Source organism: Pristiophorus japonicus, chromosome 1 (genome assembly GCF_044704955.1).
Source record: "Pristiophorus japonicus isolate sPriJap1 chromosome 1, sPriJap1.hap1, whole genome shotgun sequence".
Taxonomy (NCBI): domain Eukaryota; kingdom Metazoa; phylum Chordata; class Chondrichthyes; family Pristiophoridae; genus Pristiophorus; species Pristiophorus japonicus.
The window spans coordinates 50923340-50947125 of record NC_091977.1 but is presented as its reverse complement, the minus strand read 5'-3'; the positions used below and the strand labels follow the sequence as shown (position 1 = coordinate 50947125).

The 23786-nt window shown below is 44.1% G+C and overlaps 1 protein-coding gene across 1 annotated transcript in view; it reads left to right on the top strand.

The window, feature by feature from the left end:
* Positions 1–23786, top strand: part of LOC139263499 (thrombospondin-4-like) — a 144485-nt gene that overhangs the window by 75494 nt on the left and 45205 nt on the right. The window contains exons 13-15 of the mRNA XM_070879679.1: positions 5774–5881; positions 20140–20299; positions 23019–23137. Of these exons, the coding sequence (XP_070735780.1) occupies positions 5774–5881; positions 20140–20299; positions 23019–23137 (387 nt within the window). The remainder of the gene's footprint in view (positions 1–5773; positions 5882–20139; positions 20300–23018; positions 23138–23786) is intronic.

Genomic DNA, 23786 nt, shown 5'->3' with positions numbered 1-23786 from the left:
CAGCGCCGTTTTAGGTGCGGCCCCAAATTTGGGCCCAAAATGTCGAGGAAATTCACAGGAAATATGTAGTAAGTAAGCTAGATACACACATGAACAGATCTCGTGCTTGGAAATTCAACGGCCTCACTTTTCCCACTGAGTATGTCGGAGTTAAACCCCCGGCCGCCCACGCCCAATGTCGGAAACCCATCCCAGATTCTGGGTTAGGGTCATTAACAGAGTTGGGGCAACCCTTCTTAGGCAGAGTGGAATCCTACTGAGACCCAAATGGACTGAGTTCAAAAAAAAATTAATAACTCGCTTCAGCTCCCACTGGAGTTACTCCAACTACGGAATGTAATCAATCCCAGCTAGGTCTCAACTGGCAAGAGTTCCACTGAGGCCTTTTAAGGATACATGAACTGGAATTTCAAGGTCTGAAATTCTGGCAGAGCCAGAATCTAGCCCAGGTTCTGACTCCCAAGGCGAAAATGGAATTTGCGTCTTTTCCAGCCCCAGAAATGTTGGAGCCTTTGAGGTTAATTTCCTGTGATAAGGCACAGATTAACATGTTCACGGAAAGTTGCTCCATGGACTATTTCAGTGTAGTCATTAACTTCTTCATTTATGTAAATATGTTACCTAGTGCACTATGAGAAGAAAATAAACCCAATTGTTTTTCTCCCTCTAAATATCACTCCTATTTTGATTTTCTCTTCTTCTATCTAACCCCTTCCCTTTTCGTTTCTCCATCTTGTTTGGTTTCCTGTTTATTTCCTTATGCTGCATTTTCTTCCCACTTTCTAACATTTAGCTGATTCTCCTATTTATGCTTTACATTACAACAGTGACAACACTTCAAAAGTACTTCATTGGCTGTAAAGTGCTTTGAGACGTCTGGTGGTCTTGAAAGGCATGATATAAGAAGATAAGAAATAGGAACAAGATTAGGCCATACGGCCCCTCGAGCCTGCTCCACCATTTAATAAGATCATGGCTGATCTGATCATGGACTCAGCTCCACTTCCCTGCCCGCACCCCATAACCCCTTATCCCCTTATCGTTTAAGGAACTGTCTATTTCTGTCTTAAATTTATTCAATGTCCCAGCTTCCACAGCTCTCTGAGGCAGCGAATTCCACAGATTTACAACCCTCTGAGAGAAGAAATTTCTCATCTCTGTTTTAAATGGGCGGCCCCTTATTCTAAGATCATGTCCCCTAGTTCTAGTCTTTCGATAAGATTGCCTCTCATTCTTCTGAACTCCAGTGAATAGAGGCCCAACCTACTCAACCTTTCCTCATAAGTCAACCCCCTCATCCCCGGAATCAACCTAATGAACCTTCTCTGAACTGCCTCCAAAGCAAGTATATCCTTTTGTAAATATGGAAACTAATATGTCCTTACTATACAGTATAAATGCACACGAGGCCCATACTTGAGAGAAGGTCACTCTGTGACCAGTTACCTTTATTACCAAGACCACAAGAGAGCGAGGGTGGGTGGAGCTTCCCCTTTTATACCGGAGGTCCAGGTTAGGAGTGTCTCCCACAAGTTCGCCCTCTGTGGTCAATGTTCTCAAGGTGTACAACTTAGGTCAGCTTATACATGGGTTACAATGATAGTTGAATACATGACAGAAACCAAAACTGCAAGTCTTTCTTGTTGCTTTCTTTCTTTAATCTCTTTTAATTATTTATTCTCCCTTCTCTTTTGATTCTTTCACTTTCACCCTTTGACGTGTTGACCCAGATATTAATGGGGAGGCGGGAAAGGTGTGGGAGAACCCGGGAGTGGGTGACAAACCCGGCAAGGCCAGGGGATGTGATCAGCAGGGCTTCATTTGAATACTTTTGGGCTGACTCCTGCCTGACAGCCAGCCAGATTGACTGCCTGGCCAGCGGCCGGAAGCAGTAAGTAGCATCCGGAGGCTGCAGCCGAGGCCCCGGGGGAAAGTCCGTGGCAGTCAGTGGTGAGGCAGAAGCTCTGGGACACGATGGGGGCTGAGGGGTGAGAGGGTGGAGTCTGAGGGATCGGGGCTGTGATCTGGAGAGGGGAGGCAGGCTGAGTGAGCAGGGCTGGGGGAGACCGGGAGCTTCCTTGCAAGGCCTGGGGGGAGCGCTCCTGCTCCTCCTGGCCCACAGGACTGCTAAAAGGAGCCAATCTTGTACTTGCCTTAGGCAGTCACCACCTCCCGCCTCGGATCTGCTGCTGGGCATCTGACAGGGTGGGCCTCTCCCTGACATACAGTTAACCATTAGTCACAGCACCGATGATGTCATCGGGCCGAGACTTTTCAATGTTAATTACACCCCTGCCTGCCTTTTGCGGGAGCCTCATCAATGGGCTGATTTTTTAAAAGATTTAAGCAGCGGGAATGGGGTCAGGTTGTTTGATCCTAATAATTTAACCCCCCCACCCCGGCCCTCTCCCGACCTTCCCATGCAAGCTCAGGAGATGCAACACCTGCCATTTCACTTCCTCCCTTCCCACTATCCAGGGCCCCAGACACTCCTTCCAGGTGAAACAGCGATTCACTTGTACTTCTTTCAACTTAGTATGCTGTAATCACTGCTCACACTGCAGCTTCCTCTACAGATTGGATGATCACTTTGCTGAACACCTCTGTTCTGCAAGCGTGACTTTGAGCTTCCGGCTGCTTGCAGTTTTAATTCTCCCCCCCCCCCCCCCCCCCCCCCCACTCCCACTCTGGCCTCTCAGTCATTGGCCTCCTCCACTGTTCCAATGTAGCTTAATGGAAGCTTGAGGGACAGCAAGTTTCATCTTTCGATTTACAGCTTTCCAGACTCAACACCGAGTTCAACAACTACAGATCATAATCACTGCTCCCATTTCTCTCAGACTGGGAGCAGGTGCTGGTAATGGTTCTGCCCTTGTCATATACAGCTGCTCCAGACCCATCTTTTGTTTCTTCACTTGTCTCATTGCCAGCCCTTGTGTTTTGCACTTTTGTCATTTAATCACTCCTGTCCTCCACCCTATCACAGACCTTTCCTTTTGTTCTTTCCCCTTCTTTCCCTGGCTCTGCACTTGCTTATAAACTGTTTAATCCCTAACTTCGTCCAGTTATGACAAAAGGTCATCGACCTGAAACCTTAACTCGGTTTCTCTCTCCACAGAAGCTGCCTGACCTGCTGAGTGCGTCCAGCATTTTCTGCCCTATCAAATGGCTGCTTAGGAATGGGGGACAGAGCTGAAACAAAGAGGACACTAACATGGTTTCACTGGGCCTCTTTTCTTAGAAGTAGTCCTGGCCTCATGAAATAGAACTTGGGTTCACAAATTCAGTTTCACTTCCAGTTTACCATCTTTTTTTAATTCAATTGCTTGTTACTGACTGCAGCAACTTTAAAAATAACACTGGCAGATGGCAAGCAAGTAAATGTTCAAATCCGAGGTACTCGGTGTCGGAGAAAGATTAAAGCAAATTAAGTATGAGTTGGCAGCTCTCTCACTTCTGAAGTAATTCAGCATTATATATGGAAATGTAGTCCTGAGCACTGCAGGACCGACTTTCATCCAACTGTACACCAGTCAGGTGGAGCCCACCTCAATGTGTTCTGTCTGACCTGGTTTAAAACCGTGTGTATTTTCCTGGGCCTAACATACCCCTGGCACAGGCGGTGGCAGGGTTTTGGGCCTGGAGATGGGTGCAGAAATCCAGCAGTTCCCGCAGGCCCGTAGCTGAGATAATGGCAGTCAGCTGCAAAGTCTTCTGGCTATTGTCCAAAAACAGCAGCCAGAAGGCCTCCAGCCCTGAAGATCTACGGGGGAACCTGAAAATAAGAGCCTTCACCATGCTCTATGTTGCCTGTCCCTTTCAGCACCTTTGAGGAGCGAGGTTTTACACAAAGCCTTCTAGACATTCTTCCTAATAGGCACCTGCCTGACATTCAGACAGGAAATCAGGTAGAAGGTGCTATTATATCCTTTCAGACTCGTTTGCAAGCTTGCACCACCCCCGTTCCCCTGAGGGAAACCTCAGAAATAATAAAAATGGGATGAAGACCCGATGTTATGGATCGCTGTCTTTTTTTCTTCTGCTTTTCAACCAGATGGTCTAACTCACACAATTGATGATATCCTCCTGAAACACACAATCACTAGGAGACCTCCTAACATAACCAATCAAGGGTACCACTAGGTGACCTTCTGACACTTCCATAGATAGCTGTAATGTATGCACCTGAGTATGCTCACAGGTTTGTCGAACTATTGAGTTGGGAATGGCTTAGCCAGTCACGTGATGTTCACAAGACTGATAAAACCCCAGCCAGTTGGGTTCAGGGGATCCATGATGAGGCAGGTGGTTGTGAGCCTGGTGGATGAACAGGTAATGTGTAATGTGATTGTTAAACTTTTGCTAATAAACTAATTAGTTCTTAATAGCAATGTGTTGCTATGAATTCTTAAGCAAAGAACCCATGAAGCAAATACATTACAATAGCCATATCCTGATGAAACCAATTGAATTTAGCTTCATGGAACTTTAAAGGATTGTGAAACTCTGGTGCTGGCTGGGAGTCACACTAGATGCAAGTATAGATCACAGAATGTGGGTTTTAGTGTAATAGCTATGGGGGGGAATTTTAATCTTTTAAAAAAAAAAGGGGGTGGGTTTGGAGCATGGGGGCTAGCTAAATTGTTAAAATTTGGATTCCCGTCCTGAATCCTGAACCTGTCCACTTCTGGTTTGACAGAGTTGGGGGGTGGGGGCAGGACAGGGGCAGGCAGCCAACCCACACCTAGGATGTGGAATGGCAATTTTAATATGATAATAAGGCTGGAAGGCTCTTCTTTAACCTCTATTTTATTTTTAATTGCACCTGGTTGGGTTTTACATATTTCGTAAAACCCAACAGTTACAACGACGCGGGAATTGCTGCATCCAGGTGTTAAGTACATTTATACCTATGTCGTGGATTCAGGGTCCCTACCTAATAACCCCCTGCGATGGGAGACCCCCTCATAAGGCCTCCGCTCGCATTCCCAGGCCCCCCCCCCCCCCCCCGCCCCCGGGTCCCTTGATGGTCCCGATCTCTTTACCCCCACCAGTCCCTCGATGGCCCCGATCTCTTGCCTCCTCTCCCCCGGTCCCTCGTAGCCCTGATCTCTTTACCCCCACCGTTCCCTCGATGGCCCCGATCTCTTGCCTCCTCTCCCCCGGTCCCTCAATGGCCCCAATCTCTTGCCTCCTCTCCCCTAGCCCCTCGATGCCCCAATCCCTTGTTTCCCCATTTCCCCCCCCCACCCCCTCCTGCGATCCTCTGGAGGTCAGTACCGGCCCCCACGTGAATCCTCCCCCCCTCCTCTGTGTGGCCTAGTGCTGCAGGCCTATCCGCCCACAGCCAGCCAATCTCTCCATCTGGCTAGCTGTGGGTGCGAAACATAAGCTTCAGATGCAAATCAGGCCCTGCCATTAAAGTTGTTAGGGCCTGTGGGAAACCCGTCCTCCTGGGCTTCCCACCCGTGTCGGAGCTCCTCCCCCGCTCCCAACCCTCGTTCCCCATGAAAATCCAGCTCGATATTTCCAATCCACATTTGCATTAAGCTAAGGCTCTACATCGACATTTGAATGGTAATACTAATGGTAATAGTCCTGTACAGGGGACTGTGGATGGATTGGAAAATGTTCTAATCTGCGGTCTTATTCTTCTGATCAATCTATTTGTCCTACTTTCTCAAAACGGTACAGCCTGAAACTAATCATTGCAAGTAATTCATAAGTGGATATATATAATGAATTTAATTTCTTTAATCTTTTCCCCCCTCAGGATAACTGCATATTTGTTCCCAATTCTGGACAAGAAGATGCTGATGGTGATGGGGCAGGAAATGCATGTGATGACGATGCAGATGGAGATGGCATTTTCAACGCGCAGGCATGTGTTTAAAATATAACACTGGCATTTCTCCCTTTGGTCTGTACAGGTCTAGTTGGAGACACTGATAGCAATGTGAAGCTTTGGTGTCTTGTCAAAGACATTATAACAACAGTTCAATATTTTAACCAACAGAGAAAGAGTTTAAGGTGAACAAGTCAATCCTTTGTTGTAGATCTCCACTGTGCCTTAACCTTTCCTAATAACTTCCTGATACCCAGAATTGCTTTTGTTTCTTGCCTCTGTATCCTCTCGAGCAGTAATGTCTTTCCTATAGGCCTCTGGCACCAACATTGACTAATTCAATGCTCTCCTTGCCAGCCTGCCATCCTCTACCCACCATAAACGTCAGCTCATCTAAAACTCTGGTGCCCATGTCCTATCCCACATCATGTCCTGCTTACCCATCACCCTTCGCTGACCTACATTGGCTCCTGGTCCTCCAACAACTCAAATGTAAAATTCTCTTCCTTATGTCTGAATCTCTTCATGGCCTTGCCCCTTCAAATTGACTGTAACCTTCTCTGGTGCTACAACCAGCCCAACATAATAATAACAAAATCTGTCCTACTGTTTTCAGATATTGAGGAAGAATTTCAAATTAGTGTTCGTGGCACTGAGACTTGAGTAACGGAAGAGCATATCAAGAATTCAGCTGCAGATTTCAGTGCAGCCCCCGCTATTGTTTCAATTTATTCTTGGGATATGGGCATTCCTGGCAAGGCCAACATTTATTGCCCATCCCTAGTTGTCCTTGAGAAGGTGGTGGTGAGCCACCATTTTGAGCAGTCCCTGTGGTGAAGGTACTCCCACAATGGTGTTAGGGAAGGAGTTCCAGGATTTTGGCCCAGTGACGATGGGGGAATGGCGATTTATTGAAAATGGTGCGGGGTGCATTAACCTCGCGGCCAAATTCCCAGTATATGTTTCGATATGCACCCGGAGTGCGAATTTGTAAAATCTCCCCCAGTGTTACAGTTTATTGTTCCCTATGCTGACTGTGCTTTTTCTGAAATGATTAGGGAGTTTCTTTTTTCATTTTTGAATGAACATTAGACATTTTTACTGCAGTCTTCTCTGTCGGAGCCTCTATGGTGTTCTGCTTGTATGAACCCTTCTGTGAATGGGCCAGGGATTATAAGCAACTTCATAGAAACAAGGGAAGAATTAAAACCTTTATTTAAGCCATTGCCTGGTGTAAAAGAATAGGAGTGAACTGGAGAATTTCAGTAAACAGAATGCATTTGTGCAGTAGCGCTGTCTGAATTTGCTGGGCATTCACAGCATGCAATGATAGTTACTGGAACAAATTCTTTCAGGTTCAGCCTTAGGTCATGTCAATCTCAGCCACTAGCCTGGAAACCTGGAAGCCGATCTACCACCCTCAGACCATGTAGTTGCTGGGCTGGCTAGTGGACAGCCCTCATAGATAGCCAGCCAGTCAGAGACATGTCAGCAGGAAAACTGTCCTGAAGTTTATGAGCGAGGGACTCCGATTAGATGTATGACCGTGGGTTGAACTTGACAGGATTTGTTCCAGTAGCTCTGTGGCTGCACAGTCGAGCCACTCTATTTAAAGGGGCCTATTATAAAGCATAATCAGTAACTTACTCCCATTCTTTTCCATTAGTCGGTGCATTCATTCAGCGATTAACGCTTTTCATTTTACTGGACATATTATCTAAGCAGGGTTTTTTTTCTCTCAATTCCAACAGTTCCAAAAGGTTCATTAATTATGTGCAGACAGAGCTCGAGAGAAAACCTGTTCTGCCTTTACCCATTGCCTGTTTCCATGCAGTATCCCATTTTACCAATACGTAGCCACAGGACTGACAGTAGCTTACCCTTCCTGTGCATGTTTTACATAAAGCAGGAGATCAGCTGTTCACAGTTGTTTCCAATTCAACAATAACAGCAGCTTCCATTTATACACTTATAATAAAGTTAAACATCCCAAGGCACTTAATAAGAACATAAGAACATAAGAATTAGGAACAGGAGTAGGCCATCTAGCCCCTCGAGCCTGCTCCACCATTCAATAAGATCATGGCTAATCTGGTCGTGGACTCAGCTCCACTTACCCGCCCTCTCCCCGTAACCCTTAATTCCCTTATTGCTTAAAAATCTATCTATCTTTGACTTGAAAACATTCAATGAGCCAGCCTCAACTGCTTCCTTGGGCAGAGAATTCCACAGATTCACAACCGTCTGGGAGAAGAAATTCTTTCTCAACTCGGTTTTAAATTGGCTCCTCCGTATTTTGAGGCTGTGCCCCCTAGTTCTAGTCTCCCCCACCAATGGAAACAACCTCTCTGCCTCTATCTTGTCTATCCCTTTCATCATTTTAAATGTTTCCATAAGATCACCCCTCATCTTTCTGAACTCCAAGGAGTAAAGACCTAGTCTACTATCATAAGGTAACCCCCTCATTTCTGGAATCAGCCTAGTGAATCGTCTCTGTACCCCTTCCAAAGCTAGTATATCCTTCCTTAAGTAAGGTGACCAAAACTGCACGCAGTACTCCAGGTGCGGCTTTATCAATACCTTATACAGTTGCAGCAACACCTCCCTGCTTTTGTACTCCATCCCTTTCGCAATGAAGGCCAACATTCCATTTGCCTTCCTGATTATCTGCTGCACCTGCAAGCTAACCTTTTGGGATTCATGCACAAGGACTCCCAGGTCCCTCTGCACCACAGCATGTTCTAATTTCTCCCCATTCAAATAATATTCCCTTTTACTGTTTTTTTTCCCCAAGGTGGATGACCTCACACTTTCCGACATTGTATTCCATCTGCCAAACCTTAGCCCATTCGCTTAACCTATCCAAATCTCCTTGCAGCCTCTCTGAGTCCTCTACACAACCCGCTTTCCCACTAATCTTAGTGTCATCTGCAAATTTTGTTGCACTACACTCTGTCCTCTCCTCTAGGTCATCTATGTATATTGTAAACAGTTGTGGTCCCAGCACTGATCCCTGTGGCACACCACTAACCACTGATTTCCAACCGGAAAAGGACCCATTAATCCCGACTCTCTGCTTTCTGTTCGCCAGCCAATTCTCTATCCATGCTAATACATTTCCTCTGACTCCGCGTACCTTTTTCTTCTGCAGTAACCTTTTGTGTGGCACCTTATCGAATGCCTTTTGGAAATCTAAATACACCACATCCATCGGTACACCTCTATCCACCATGCTCGTTATATCCTCAAAGAATTCCAGTAAGTTAGTTCAACATGATTTCCCTTTCATGAATCTATGCTGCGTCTGCTTGATTGCACTATTCCTATCCAGATGTCCCGCTATTTCTTCCTTAATGATAGTTTCAAGCATTTTCCCCACTACAGATGTTAAACTAACCGGCCTATAGTTACCTGCCTTTTGCCTGCCCCCTTTTTTAAACTGAGGCATTACATTAGCTGCTTTCCAATCTGCTGGTACCTCCCCAGAGTCCAGAGAATTTTGGTAGATTATAACAAATGCATCTGCTATAACTTCTGCCATCTCTTTTAATACCCTGGGATGCATTTCATCAGGACCAGGGGACTTGTCTACCTTCAGTCCCATTAGTCTGTCCAGCACTACCTCCCTAGTGATAGTGATCATCTCAAGGTCCTCCCTTCCCACATTCCTATGACCAGCAATTTTTGGCATGGTTTTTGTGTCTTCCACTGTGAAGACGGAAGCAAAATAATTGTTTAAGGTCTCAGCCATTTCCACATTTCCCATTATTAAATCCCCCTTTTCATCTTCTAAGGGACCAACATTTACTTTAGTCACTCTTTTCTGTTTTATATATCTGTAAAAGCTTTTACTATCTGTTTTTATGTTTTGCGCAAGTTTACCTTCGTAATCTATCTTCCCTTTCTTTATTGCTTTTTTAGTCATTCTTTGCTGTTGCTTAAAATCTACCCAATCCTCTAGTTTCCCACTAACCTTGGCCACCTTATACGCATTGGTCTTTGATTTGATACTTTCCTTTATTTCCTTGGTTATCCACGGCTGGTTATCTCTTCTCTTGCCGCCCTTCTTTTTCACTGGAATATATTTTTGTTGCGCATTATGAAAGAGCTCCTTAAAAGTCCTCCACTGTTCCTCAATTGTGCCACCGTTTAGTCCTTGTTTCCAGTCTACTTTAGCCAACTCTGCCCTCATCCCACTGTAGTCCCCTTTGTTTAAGCATAGTACGCTCGTTTCTGACACAACTTCCTCATCCTCAATCTGTATTACAAATTCAACCATATTGTGATCACTCATTCCAAGAGGATCTTTTACAAGGAGATCGTTTATTTTTCCTGTCTCGTTACACAGGACCAGATCCAAAATGGCTTGCTCCCTTGTAGGCTCTGTTACATACTGTTCTAAGAAACAATCCCGTATGCATTCTATGAATTCCTCCTCCAGGTTACCCCCTGCGATTTGATTTGACCAATCGATATGTAGGTTAAAATCCCCCATAACTACTGCCGTTCCTTTTTCACATGCCTCCATTATTCCCTTGATTATTGCCTGCCCCACCATGAAGTTATTATTTGAGGGCCTATAAACTGCACCGACCAGTGTTTTTTTCCCCTTACTATCTCTAATCTCCACCCACAATGATTCAACATTTTGTTCATTGGAGCCAATATCATCCCTCACAACTGCCCTGATATCATACCTTATTAACAGAGCTACCCCACCTCCCTTCCCTTCCTGCCTATCTTTCCGAATCGTCAGATACCCCTGTACGTTTAATTCCCAGTCCTGGCCACCTTGCAACCATGTCTCTGTAATGGCCACCAAATCATACCCATTTGTAATGATTTGTGCCGTCAACTCATTTACTTTATTTCTAATGCTGCGTGCATTTAGGTAGAGTGTTTTCATCCTAGTTTTTAAACCATGATTTTTAGTTTTTACCCCTCCTGCAGCCCTTTTATATTCAGTGGCCCTTTTTGTTTCTTGCCTTTGGTTTCCCTACCCTCCACTTTTACTCATCTCTTTTCTGTCTTTTGTTTTTGTCTTCTTTTTGTTTCCCTCTGTCTCCCTGTATTGGTTCCCATCCCCCTGCCATATTAGTTTAACTCCTCACCAACAGCACTAGCAAACACTCCCCCTAGGACATTGGTTCCGTTCCTGCCCAAGTGCAGACCGTCCGGTTTGTACTGGTCCCACCTCCCCCAGAACCTGTTCCAATGCCCCACTGCTGCACCACTGCTCAAGCCACGTATTCATCTGTGCTATCCTGCGATTCCTACTCTGACTAGCACGTGGCACTGGTAGCAATCCCGAGATTACTACTTTTGAGGTCCTACTTTTTAATTTAACTCCTAGCTCCTTAAATTCGTCTCGTAGGGAAATTATCAAAATTTGACACCGAACCACATAAGGAGATATTAGGACATACCACCAAAGATTGGTCAAGGAGGTAGGTTTTTAGGAGCATCTTAAAGGAGGAGAGAGAGGCGGAGAGGTATAGGGAGGGTATTCCAGATCTTAAGGCCTCAGCAGCTGAACTGGTGCATATAGGTACCAACGATATAGGTAAAAAACAGGATGAAGTCCTACAAGATTAATTTAGGGAGCTATGAGCTAAATTAAAAAATAGGACCTCAAAAATAGTAATCTCAGGATTGCTAACAGTGCCACGTGTTACTCAGAATAGGAATCGCAGAATAGCTCAGATGATTACATGGCTTGAGGAGTGGTGCAGAAGGGAGGGATTCAAATTCCTGGGACATTGGAACCGGTTCTGGGGGAGGTGGGACCAGTACAAACCGGACGGTCTGCACCTGGGCAGGACCGGAACCAATGTCCTAGGGGGAGTGTTTGCTCGTGCTTTTGGGGAGGGGGATGGGAATCTATGCAGGGAGACAGAGGGAAGTAGAATGGGGGCAGAAGCAAAAGATAGAAAGAAGAAAAGTAAATGTGGAGGGCAGAGAAACCTAAGGCAAAAAAGGCCACATTACTGCAACATTCTAAAGGGGCAAAGTGTGTTAGAAAGACAAGCCTGAAGGCTCTGTGCCTCAATGTGAGGAGTATTCGGAATAAGGTGAACGAATTAACTGCGCAGATAGCAGTTAACGAGTATGATGTAATTGGCATCACGGAGACATGGCTCCAGGTGACCAAGGCTGGGAGCTCAACATCCAGGGCTATTCAACATTTAGGAAGGATAGACAGAAAGGAAAAGGAGGCGAGGTGGCATTGCTGGTTAAAGAGGAAATTAATGCAATAGTAAGAAAGGAAATTAGCTTGGATGATGTGGAATCGGTAAGGGTGGAGCTACGGAATACAAGGGGCAGAAAATGCTAGTGGGAGTTGTGTACAGACCACTAAACAGTCGTAGAAAGGTTGGGGACAGCATCAAACAAGAAATTAGGGATGCATGCAATAAAGGTACAGCAGTTATCATGGGTGACTTTAATCTACATATTGATTGGGTTAACCAAACTGGTAGCAATGTGGTAGAGGAGGATTTCTTGGAGTGTATTAGGAATGGTTTTCCAGACCAATATGTCGAGGAACCAACTAGGGAGCTGGCCATCCTAGACTGGGTGATGTGTAATGAGAAATGACTAATTAGCAATCTTGTTGTGCGAGGCCCCTTGGGGAAGAGTGACCATAACATGGTAGAATTCTTTATTAAGATGGAGAGTGACACAGTTAATTCAAAAACAAGGGTCCTGAACTTAAGGAACGGTAACTTCGATGGTTTGAGGCGTGAATTGGCTGGAATAAACTGGCAAATGATACTTAAAGGGTTGACGGTGGATAGGCAATGGCAAACAGTTAAAGATCACATGGATGAACTTCAGCAATTGTACATCCCTGTCTGGAGTAAAAATAAAATGGGGAAGGTGGCTCAACCGTGGCTAACAAGGGAAATTAAGGATAGTGTTAAATCCAAGGAAGAGGCATATAAATTGGCCAGAAAAACAACAAACCTGAGGACTGGGAGAAATTTAGAATTCAGCAGAGGAGGACAAAGGATTTAATTAAGAGGGGGGAAAATAGAATTCGAGAAAAAGCTTGCCAGAAACATAAAAACTGACTGCAAAAGCTTCTATAGATATGTGAAGAGAAAAGGATTAGTGAAGACAAACGTAGGTCCTTTGCAGTCAGATTCAGGTAAAATTATAATGGGGAACAAAGAATGGCAGACCAGTTGAACAAATACTTTGGTTCTGTCTTTACGAAGGAAGATACAAATAACCTTCCGGAAGTGCTAGGGGACCGAGGGTCTAGTGAGAAGGAGGAACTGAAGGGTATCCTTATTAGGCGGGAAATTGTGTAAGGGAAATTGATGAGATTGAAGGCCGATAAATCCCCGGGGCCTGATAGTCTGCATCCCAGAGTACTTAAGGAAGTGGCCCTAGAAATAGTGGATGCATTGGTGATCATTTTCCAACAGTCTATCGATTCTGGATCAGTTCCTATGGACTGGAGAGTAGATAATGTAACACCACTTTTTAAAAAGGGAGGGAGAGAGAAAGCGGGTAATTATAGACTGGTTAGCCTGACATCAGCAGTGGGAAAAATGTTGGAATCAATTATTAAGGATGAAATAGCAGCGCATTTGGAAAGCAGTGACAGGATCGGTCCAAGTCAGCATCAATTTAAGAAGGGGAAATCATGCTTGACAAATCTCTGGAATTTTTTGAGGATGTAACTAGTAGAGTGGACAAGGGAGAACCAGTGGATGTGGTGTATTTGGACTTTCAAAAGGCTTTTGACAAGGTCCAACAGAAGAGATTGGTGTGCAAAATCAAAGCACATGGTATTGGGGTGATATACTGACGTGGATAGAAAACTGGTTGGCAGACAGGAAGCAGAGAGTCGGGATAAACGGGTCCTTTTCAGAATGGCAGACAGTGACTAGTGGAGTGCCACAGGGCTCAGTGCTGGGACCCCAGCTCTTTACAATATACATCAATGATTTGGATGAAGGAATTGAGTGTAATATCTCCAAGTTTGCAGATGACACTAAACTGGGTGGCGGTGTGAGCTGTGAGGGGGGCGCTAAGATGCTGCAGGGTGACTTGGACAGGTTAGGTGAGTGGACAAATGCATGGCAGATGCAGTATAATGTGGATAAATGTGAGGTTATCCACTTTGGGGGCAAAAACGCGAAGACAGAATATTATCTGAATGGCGGCACATTAGGAAAAGGGGAGCTGGAACGAGACCTGGGTGTCATGGTTCATCAGTCATTGAAAGTTGGCATGCAGGTACAGCAGGCGGTGAAGAACGCAAATGGTATGCTGGCCTTCATAGCAAGGGGATTTGAATATAGGAGCAGAAAGGTCTTACTGCAGTTGTACAGGGCCTTGATGAGGCCTCACCTGGAATATTGTGTTCAGTTTTGGTCTCCTAATCTGAGGAAGCACGTTCTTGCCCTTGAGAGAGTGCAGCAAAAGTTCACCAGACTGATTCCCGGGATGGCAGGACTGACATATGAGGAGAGACTGGATCAACTGTGCCTTTATACATTGGAGTTTAGAAGGATGAGGGGATCTCATAGAAACATATAAGATTCTGATGGGACGGGACAGGTTAGATGCGGGAAGAATGTTCCCGATGTTAGGGAAGTCCAGAACCGGGGACACAGTCTTAGGATAAGGGGTAGGTCATTTAGGACTGAGATAAGGAGAAACTTCTTCACTCAGAGTTGTTAACCTGTGGAATTCCCTGCCGCAGAGAGTTGTTGATGCCAGTTCATTGGATATATTCAAGAAGGAGTTAGATATGGCCCTTACGGCTAAAGGGATTAAGGGGTATGGAGAGAAAGCAGGAAAGGGGTACTGAGGGAATGATCAGCCATGATCTTATTGAATGGTGGTGCAGGCTCGAAGGGCCGAATGGCCTACTCCTGCACCTATTTTCTATGTTTCTATGAAGGCATGGCTGCCAATGTAGGAGCAATGAAAATCGAGGATGCGCAAGAGACCAGAATTGGAGGATTGCAGAGATTTCAGAGGGTTGTCAGGCTGGAAGAGGTTCTCGAGATAGGAAGGGGTGAGGCCATGGAAGGATTTGAAAGCAAGGATGTGTACTGAGGAACAGTGTTGAGAGCAACTGTAAGGTACAGTGAACACAAATCATCAATTTGATTTATAATTTTTTTACTAAATGTATCCCCCATAAGGAATGTGTTGATAATCAAATGAACTGCAAAAGAGGATGGGAGGGAGAGAGATTTTAAGCTTTGTTCTTGGAAAACATGCTTGCAGCTCATGTTTTATAACAGGACTGGCCATTTCTCCTTGACCATTATGTTGACAAAATGTATTTGTTCAGTCGTTGAATATCTGCATATCACTGACAATAAATTTAAAAATTCAATTGAAAACCTCTTTCTCCTGACCAGAAAATGTTCAGACAGATTTAATTTTGCAAGTAGTAACACTCTATTCCCACCCAAGCAACTATACATCCCTACCATCTGCCAAAGCATGAGCCTTTATTAGCTATTCATACCCTTGATGAACTCCCAGTAAATGTTATAATTGATCAAATGTTGAAAGACAACTAAGACATGCAACATTTTACGGTTTAAAAAAAAATGTGGAATGTTAATCATAGAATCAAAGAATAATACAGAAAGGAAGGAGGACATTTGACTCATTTATTCAATCGCCCCTTAATCTTCTCCGCTTTAACAGAGCAATCCCAGCTTCACTAGTCTCGCCACATAACTGAAGTCCCTCTCCCTATTATAATTCTAGTAAATCGCCTCTCCAAGGCTTAGACATCTTTCCTAAAGTGTGGTGCCCAGAATTGGGCACAATACTCCAACTGAAGCCTAACCAGTGATTCATAACGGTTCAGCATAACTTCCTTGCTTTTGTATTCTATAGGGCTGGATTTTCGGTTTGTAATGCCTCAGTTAACGGCCAGAGTGGGTGTTAATGGGAGCGTAAGAAGTTACCGACCAGGAGCACAGCATTTAGTGCCCCGACCAAAAATTCATTTGAGGCCCACCGGGGGCACGAACCAGTAACGCCCGGCTGCTGATGATCTCTCCGATCATGGCATATTCTTGGTGCAACGCCCACGCATATGCCCCGGATGGAAAATTAGGTGTGGCTGCCTCATTTAGTGGCCGCCAAGAACAATGTCTGGAAAAACAGTTGGTACAGGCTTGCAGAGTCGTTAACTGGTGGCTACTTAAATGGATGAGGAAGTGTTTCCGTCGGAGGTCACCGTCAGTGACGGAAACGCTTCCTCATCCATCACCTCTCAGTCTTCTAAACTCCAATAGGCCCAACCTGCTCAACCTTTCTCATATGACAACCCCCTCATCTCAGGAATCAACCTCGTGAACCTTCTCTGAACTGCCTCCATTGCAAGTAAACGCTTCCTTAAATAAGGAGACCAAAACTGTACGCAGTACTCCAGATGTGGCCTCACCAATACCCTGTACAGTTGTTGCAGGACTTCCTTACTTTTATACTCCATCCCTTTTGAAATAAAGGCCAACATTCCATTTGCTTTCCTAATTCCTGCTGTACCTGCATGCTAACTTTTTGTGTTTCATGTACATGGACTCCCAGATCCCTCTGTATTGGAGCATTTTGTAATCTCTCCCCATTTAAATAATAATTAAATAATGAAAGGCTATAAGGTGCATGGAAGCAAGACTTGGATTAACCAATAACAAAAGGAATGGAGACTGACCACTGCAACTTGTGCTTGTATCGGAGTGCGAGAACCAGCTCCAAATACCTCACCTTGTACAGATTTTATGTCAACATCGTATGTTTAATTTTGCATATATTCTTCATATTGGCTGAAAACCTACATATTTTCAAAATTCACTTCACCCTCATCATTACTCTTTCCCGAAATAAATAAAATCCTTAGAAATAAGCATCTAAGGTTAAGATAACAGCGGTGGGATGTAGTAATACTGTAGTGAGGAGGCAGTGAATGGAGAACACTGGGAGAAGAATTACTCTGTCTGCTATGTATAATTAGTCTATTTATAGAGTGCCTGTAGTATTAGTAGTAGCTTGGAAAGAGGTTTCCCACTCCACCCTCTGATGCAGAAGGGTTGGGAGTGCCCTCATGGGTAACACATCCAAGTAAAAAAAAAAAAGAGTATGGGGTAGAAATTGACCCCTGCCCAAAACGAGGTGTATGCACGGGTTGGTTTTTACTGCAGCTGCAATTCAGGTCGCCTCTTGAGTGACATTCTGCTCTTTGTTGTTTTTTCTCCTTGGATCCAGAAGTCACTCAATGCGGGCGGTGACAACACTTGAAGGGCGGATATGCGGCAGTGGCAACACCTAAGGAGCGGAGGTTGGGGGCGATGTGGAGTGACTACCGTGATGACGTCATCACTGCGCCACGTCACCACGGCTCTCCTCTTCACTTAAAGGGGAGAGCCTCCGCAATTTTAAAACTTTGGCCCACTGGGCCACCAGGAAGGGTTTCGGCCAGGCCAGTGCCTGGCATCCAAGAGGGGGTGCCAGGCTGCCTGTTGGCATCCCGGCCAAACCCGGGGGCATAATTGTCGGGCCAACATGGCAGTTGGCCGACAAAAAAAACATGGCAGTGCATCCTCCCCTTTAAGGGAAGCCGCACGGCCACAGAAGGCCACAGCCTTACTGGACCACCGGGAAAAAACAGATTTTGGCACCGCCAGGCGGGCCAAAGATTTTCAGAATGGAATGTCGCTGTCTTGGGGGGGGGGGGCTTAGATCGACGGTGCGCACGGTGATGATGAACTTACCGTGGATCAGCAGCAGTGGAGCGGTAGGGGTGTTCGGAGCACCGCCGGGAAAACTCAGGAGGACAATTGGGTTATCAGCGACAATTACACAAAAAGTTGGTGGCCACTGCACTCCGCAGTGTGGCCGCCGATTTGCGGTGGTAACAAGCCTTAAGGAGAGGGGCAATTTCAGCCCCCATATGTCTCAATAATTAGTTTTTTTATTTTTCTTACCAAAGTGGATAACCTTACATTTTCCCACATTATATTCTATTTGCCAAATTTTTGTCCACTCACTTAGCCTGTCTATATCCCTTTGCAGATTCTTTGCGCCCTCTTCACAACTTGCTTTCCCCCTATCTTGGTATCATCAGCAAATTTGGCTACATTACACTCAGTCCCTTCATCCAATTCATTAATATAGATTGTAAATAATTGAGGCCCCATCACTGATCCCTGTGGCACCCTACTAGTTACAGTTTGTCAACCTGAAAATGACCCATTTATCCCAACTCTGTCTTTTGTGTTAGTTAGCCAATCCTCTACCAATGCTAAAATATTACCCCCAACCCTGTGAGCTCTTTTTTTGTGTGGTAACCTTTTATGTGGCACCTTATCAAATGCCTTCTGGAAATCCAAATACAAGACATCTACTGGTTCCCTTGTATCTACCCTGCTCATTACATTCTCAAAGAACTCCAGTAAATTTATCAAACATGAATTCCATTACATAAAACCATGCTGACTCTTCCTGACTGCATTATGATTTTCTAAATGTCCTGCTATTACTTCCTTAATAATGGACTCCAGCATTTTCCCAATGACAAATATTAGGCTAACTGGTCGATAGTTTCCTGCTTTCCGTCTCCCTCCTTTCTTAAATAGGGACGTTACATTTGCAGTTTTCGAATCCGCTGGGACCTTTCCAGAATCCAGAGAATTTTGGTAAATTACAACCAATGCATCCACTATCTCTACAGCCACTTCTTTTAAGACCATAAGATGCAGGCCATCAGTTCCAGGGAAGTTGTCCACCTTTAGTCCCGTTAGTTTGCTTAGTACTTTTTCTCTAGTGATAGTGATTGTTTTAAGTTCACTCCCAAAATTGCCGCTTGATTATCAATTTTTGGGATGCTTATTAGTGTCTTCTTCCATGAAAACCAATACAAAATATTTGTTCAAAGTCGCTGCCATTTCCCTGTTTCCCATTATTAATTCCCTAGTCTCATCCTCTAAGGGACCAACATTTACTTTTACTACTCTCTTCATTTTTATACATCTGTAGAAACTCCTACTGTCTGTTTTTATATTTCTTGCTAGTTTACTCTCATAAACTATTTTCTCTTTTTTTATTATTTTTCTCATCGTCCTTTGCTGGTTTCTAAACATTTCCCTATCCTCTGCCCTTCCACTATTCTTCACAACATTGTACGCCTTTGTTTTCAATTTGATACCATCCTTTACTTCCTTAGTTATCCACAGATTTTTCATCTTTCTCTTTGTCTTTCTTTCTCACTGGAATATATCCTTGCTGAGTTATAAAATAGCTCCTTAAATGTTTGACACTGGTTATCTACCATCTTACCCTTTAACCTATTTTCCCTGTCCACTTTAGCCAATTCTGCCTTCATACCTTTGTAATTTCCTTTATTTAAGTTTAGGACACTAATTTGAGACCTAGCTTTCTCACCCTTAAACTTAATTTGAATTTCTACCATGCTATGATCACTCTTCCCAAGAGGATCCTTTACTATGAGATCATTAATTAATCCCGTCTCATTACACATTACCAAATCCAAAACAGCCTGGTCCCTGGTTGGTTCCACAACATATTGTTCTAAGAAACCATCACGCATACACTCTATGAACTCTTCCTCAAAGCTACCTTTGCCAATTTGATTTGTCCAATCAATATGAAGATTAAAATCACCCATGATTATTGCCGTACCTTTCTTACAAACCTCCATTATTTCTTGATTTATACACTGTCCTACAGTTTGACAACTGTTAGGGGGCCTGTAGACCAATCCCACCAGTGATTTATTTCCCTTATTTTTTCTTATCTCCACCTAAACTGATTCTACGGGAGCATAGTGGTTATGTTACTGGACTAATAATCCAGGGGTGTGAGTTCAAATCCCACGGCAGCTGGGGGAATTTAAATTCAGTTCTGTAAATAAATTTGGAATTAAAAAGCTAATATCAGTAATGGTGACCATAAAACTACCAGATTGTTGGAAAAATCCAACTAATCCATTAATGTCCTTTAGGGTCTGGCCTATATGTGACTCCAGATCCACAGTAATGTGGTTGACTCTTAACTGTCCTCTGAAATGGTCTAGCAAGCTACTCAGTTGTACCAAGTCTCTATGACAAAGTCAGCACTGTGGGAGTACCTTCACCACATAGGCTGCAATGGTTCAAGAAGGCGGCTAACCACCACCTTCTCAAGGGCAATTTGGGATGGCCAGCGATGTTTACATCCTGTGAACACTTTTTTTAAACTTCTGGGTCATAGCATTTTATGACTCTACGATGGGCTAAACTTTCTATTTTCAGGATAACTGTGTGCTGGTTCGTAACATCAATCAGCTGAATACTGATGAAGATAACTATGGAGATGCTTGTGACAATTGTCGACTGTCAATTAACAATGACCAGAGAGACACAGATAGTGATGGGAAAGGTGATGCCTGCGATGATGATATGGATGGAGATGGTAAGTATTTATCTCAAGTCGAAGCATCGACCACATCACAGCGATATTACTTGTTCAAATGTTTGCCTGTTCATCCTTTCCCCTGGCATTATAGTTCCTTATGTTACATTCTAATTGTTAAATTCCGTACCAAACAAAAACTTGGTGTTCCAGGTTTCATCACCATAGGACCATGAAGGTCACTGATTTTAATGAAAGTGTAATTGACCGTAAATACACGATAAATTAGGACGAGGAAGTAATTTCGTCCCATCTTAGGTCATCCATTCAGAAAGTCTCCCCAGTGAGACAACCATTTTTTTCTCAACTCCAGAGGGAGGTTGATTTTAACTCTCCAAATTTTTTGGTGGGCTGGGGTGGGGTAACTCGCTGGCCCAGATTTTAGGCCCAGGATATTTTAACTCCTGGGCCTCATCTGCATGTCATCGATCAGCTGCCCATCTGAAATGGGCAGAAAGTAGCAGCTCGTTTGCGGGCAGGAGTGGACGTTTCGGGTAACTGGATGCTGGTGGGTGGCAGGTAAGAATAACTTGCCAGCTAGCAGGAAAGTCATGCGGAGGGCGGTTCAGGAGGCTGTCGTGGGAGGGAAGCGGGTAGTCCAGGGCAGGGGAGGCTGCATTCTTGCTCCTCCTGGTCTCACAAAGGAAAGATTTCAACTCCCCTTGGAGATCCTCTTCATCCTCCCAACACCTACTGACTTGCTTCAGTCTGGCAGCAAAGTCATGGCAACATCCCTGCTCAGGCCCAAGTTAAAATCCAGTAAAGGTCCCATTGATGTAACGGGTCCCTGATTGTATTTTAATTTGGGCCTGAGTGACGACCAGTGGAAAACGGGAGGTTAATGTCCCTCTGCCCCGTCCCTGCTGGGCAGGTTAAGTTAATATTCCTTCCCTACATCACTCTTCCTGGAAGCACACTTGTGTGAAGGAGAATTTCCTTACATCAATCCTAAATTTGTCTTTCACTAGTTTGAACCTGCATCCCCTTGTCTGACTCTTGCAATTTAGTTTGAAGTACTTTTCCTTACCATTTGGCATCTTGTATACCTCAATAAGAGCACCTCTCAGTCATATCTTTCTCAAGACTGAAAAGCTTATGGTTTGCAGTCTATCCTTATACCTCTGACATTAAGGATCAACCTCATGGCTCTTATCTGAACTGCCTCCAGTGTTTGAGTGCCTCTCTTGTGCCTTGATGACCAGAACTGAACACAGTATCCAAGGAGTGGTCTCACTAGGGCACTAGACATGTTTGAGCACCCTTCCTCTGACTTGTATTACTGCAGTGCAGTGATTGGACATGTTTAGCATTGACCCTAATAGGGCTCCTAGCTCTTTTTCAACTTCATCCGTAGCTATTTCAGCAGCCTTCACAGAGTATGTGTGTATTGACCATTTTTCTTTCTACATGCATTACTTTTTATAGTTGTCCATATTCAATGTTATCTTCTATTGTTAAGATGATACAGGTTTAGAGCACAGAAGGAGTCCCTTGTGTCTGTGTTGGCTCTTTGCAAGAGCAATCCAAAACGAATCCCACTGCTCTGTGCTCTCCCGGCAACCCTGTATTACACTCTTTCAAATTTTTATCCAATTTTCCCTTAAAAGATGCAATGATCTCTGCACCAACCATTCCCTGTGGCATGTATAAAGACATTTCTGCTAACTTATTTCCTCACATTCAATGGCAGAAAGCAAAGACTGGAATGATGTGATGAGTACTGTCCCATAGCAATCTGCCTTATCTTATTTATCATATACATAAATGATTTAGGATTCAGGCATTAAGGAAAAAATTTTGAAATTTACCAATAACACCAAATTGAGGTACAGTAAATTGTGAGTGCATAATCATAAGTGCATAATTTGATTGGGCAACACTAGAAGATTTACAGAAAGGATGTGCTCAATTTGTACTTGTGTGAAATCTTGTGATGGTAGTTAGGGAAGACAGCTACTGAAAAAGGTTGTAGTGGTCCTATCTAATCCAGGTAGTCATGAGAAAATGATCTGAATTACTTAAGAATCTTAATTCCAGCGTTGTCTTCAGTCTTTCTGAACCCTTTTCAACACTGAACAAGGGGTCACAGTCTCAGGATACGGGGTAGGAAATTTAGGACCGAGATGAGGAGAAATTTTTTCACTCCGAGGGCTGTGGAGGCCAAGACACTGAATATATTTAAGAGGGTGATAGATAGATTTCTAGAAACAAAAGGCATCAAGGAGGATGGGGAAAAAGCAGGAATATGGTGTTGAGATAGAGGATCAGCCATGATCATATTGAATGGCGGTGCAGACTCGAATGGCCTACTACTGCTCCTATTTTCTATGTTTCTATGTGACACAGACTGTTTAAGAATACAGGAGGAAGTTACCAGGGATCAGGGGTTAAGCATGTAAATGGGATTAGAATAGATAGATACCATAATGTGTAGTACTTCCTCTCTCAGCATTGGCACAGGGATGTTGTGTCAAATGACCTCCTTTAGGATTCCATTGACTAAGCATAACAGTCATTTAAATCAACCGTTCTGGGTGAATGTTCCTGTTTCTTTAACGGCCTTCTCATTTTTTTTTTCATTTTCATCCCGTGCTATCATATATTCTAAAGTATGAACTTTCCCTGAACTGAGCATTTGTTATTCTCGACTTTTATCATTCAGGAAAAACATGCTTAGTCAATGAACATGTTTTATTATACCATCTGCATCTTCCTGTAGGAATCAAAAATTTCTTGGACAACTGTCAAAGAGTTCCCAACATAGACCAGAAGGACAGGGATAACGATGGTGTCGGTGATGCTTGTGACAGCTGTCCTGATGTCATCAACCCTAACCAGGTCTGAGAGAGCAGGCTTGTCATTATCCTGTGTAAAGTATAACATTTTAGTTAAATGCTGAATGACATCTTTAAGCAGATTGTGCCCTGCAACAGTATTCAGAGTAACTGCGTGTTGCAATAGTTTCTGGTTTTATTTTTGCACACTTCATTACTTAAATCGCAAGTGTTTTTTGGTTAAACAAATTGTGCTCCTCAAAAGTGAGGGATGTGAGTGCAGAGGAATGGCATCCTTCCCATTTCAGGTTCCAAGTTCAGTATTAAGCACTGTCAACTCAGCTAGATGCAAACTCCCTCTACTCCACAAATGCTTCAGTCTCAACCTCTGAAGCGCACCCTTACAATTCCGGTGTAATATTTTTCCACCCTCACCTCCCAGTCTCGATTATTCTAATGCTCTCCTGGCCAGCCTCCCACCCTCCACCTTCTATAAACTCCAGTTCATTCAAAACTCTGCTGTCTGTATCGTATTCCACACCAAGCCCCATTCATCCATGACCTCTGTGCCTACTGGCCTACATTAACTTCCAGTCCCCCAATTCTTCAAGTTTGAAATTCTCATCTTCCTGTGCAAATCACTTCATGGCCTCACCATTCCCTGTCTCTGTAACCTTCTCCAGCCCTACAACCCTCTGAGAATTCGGTGTTGT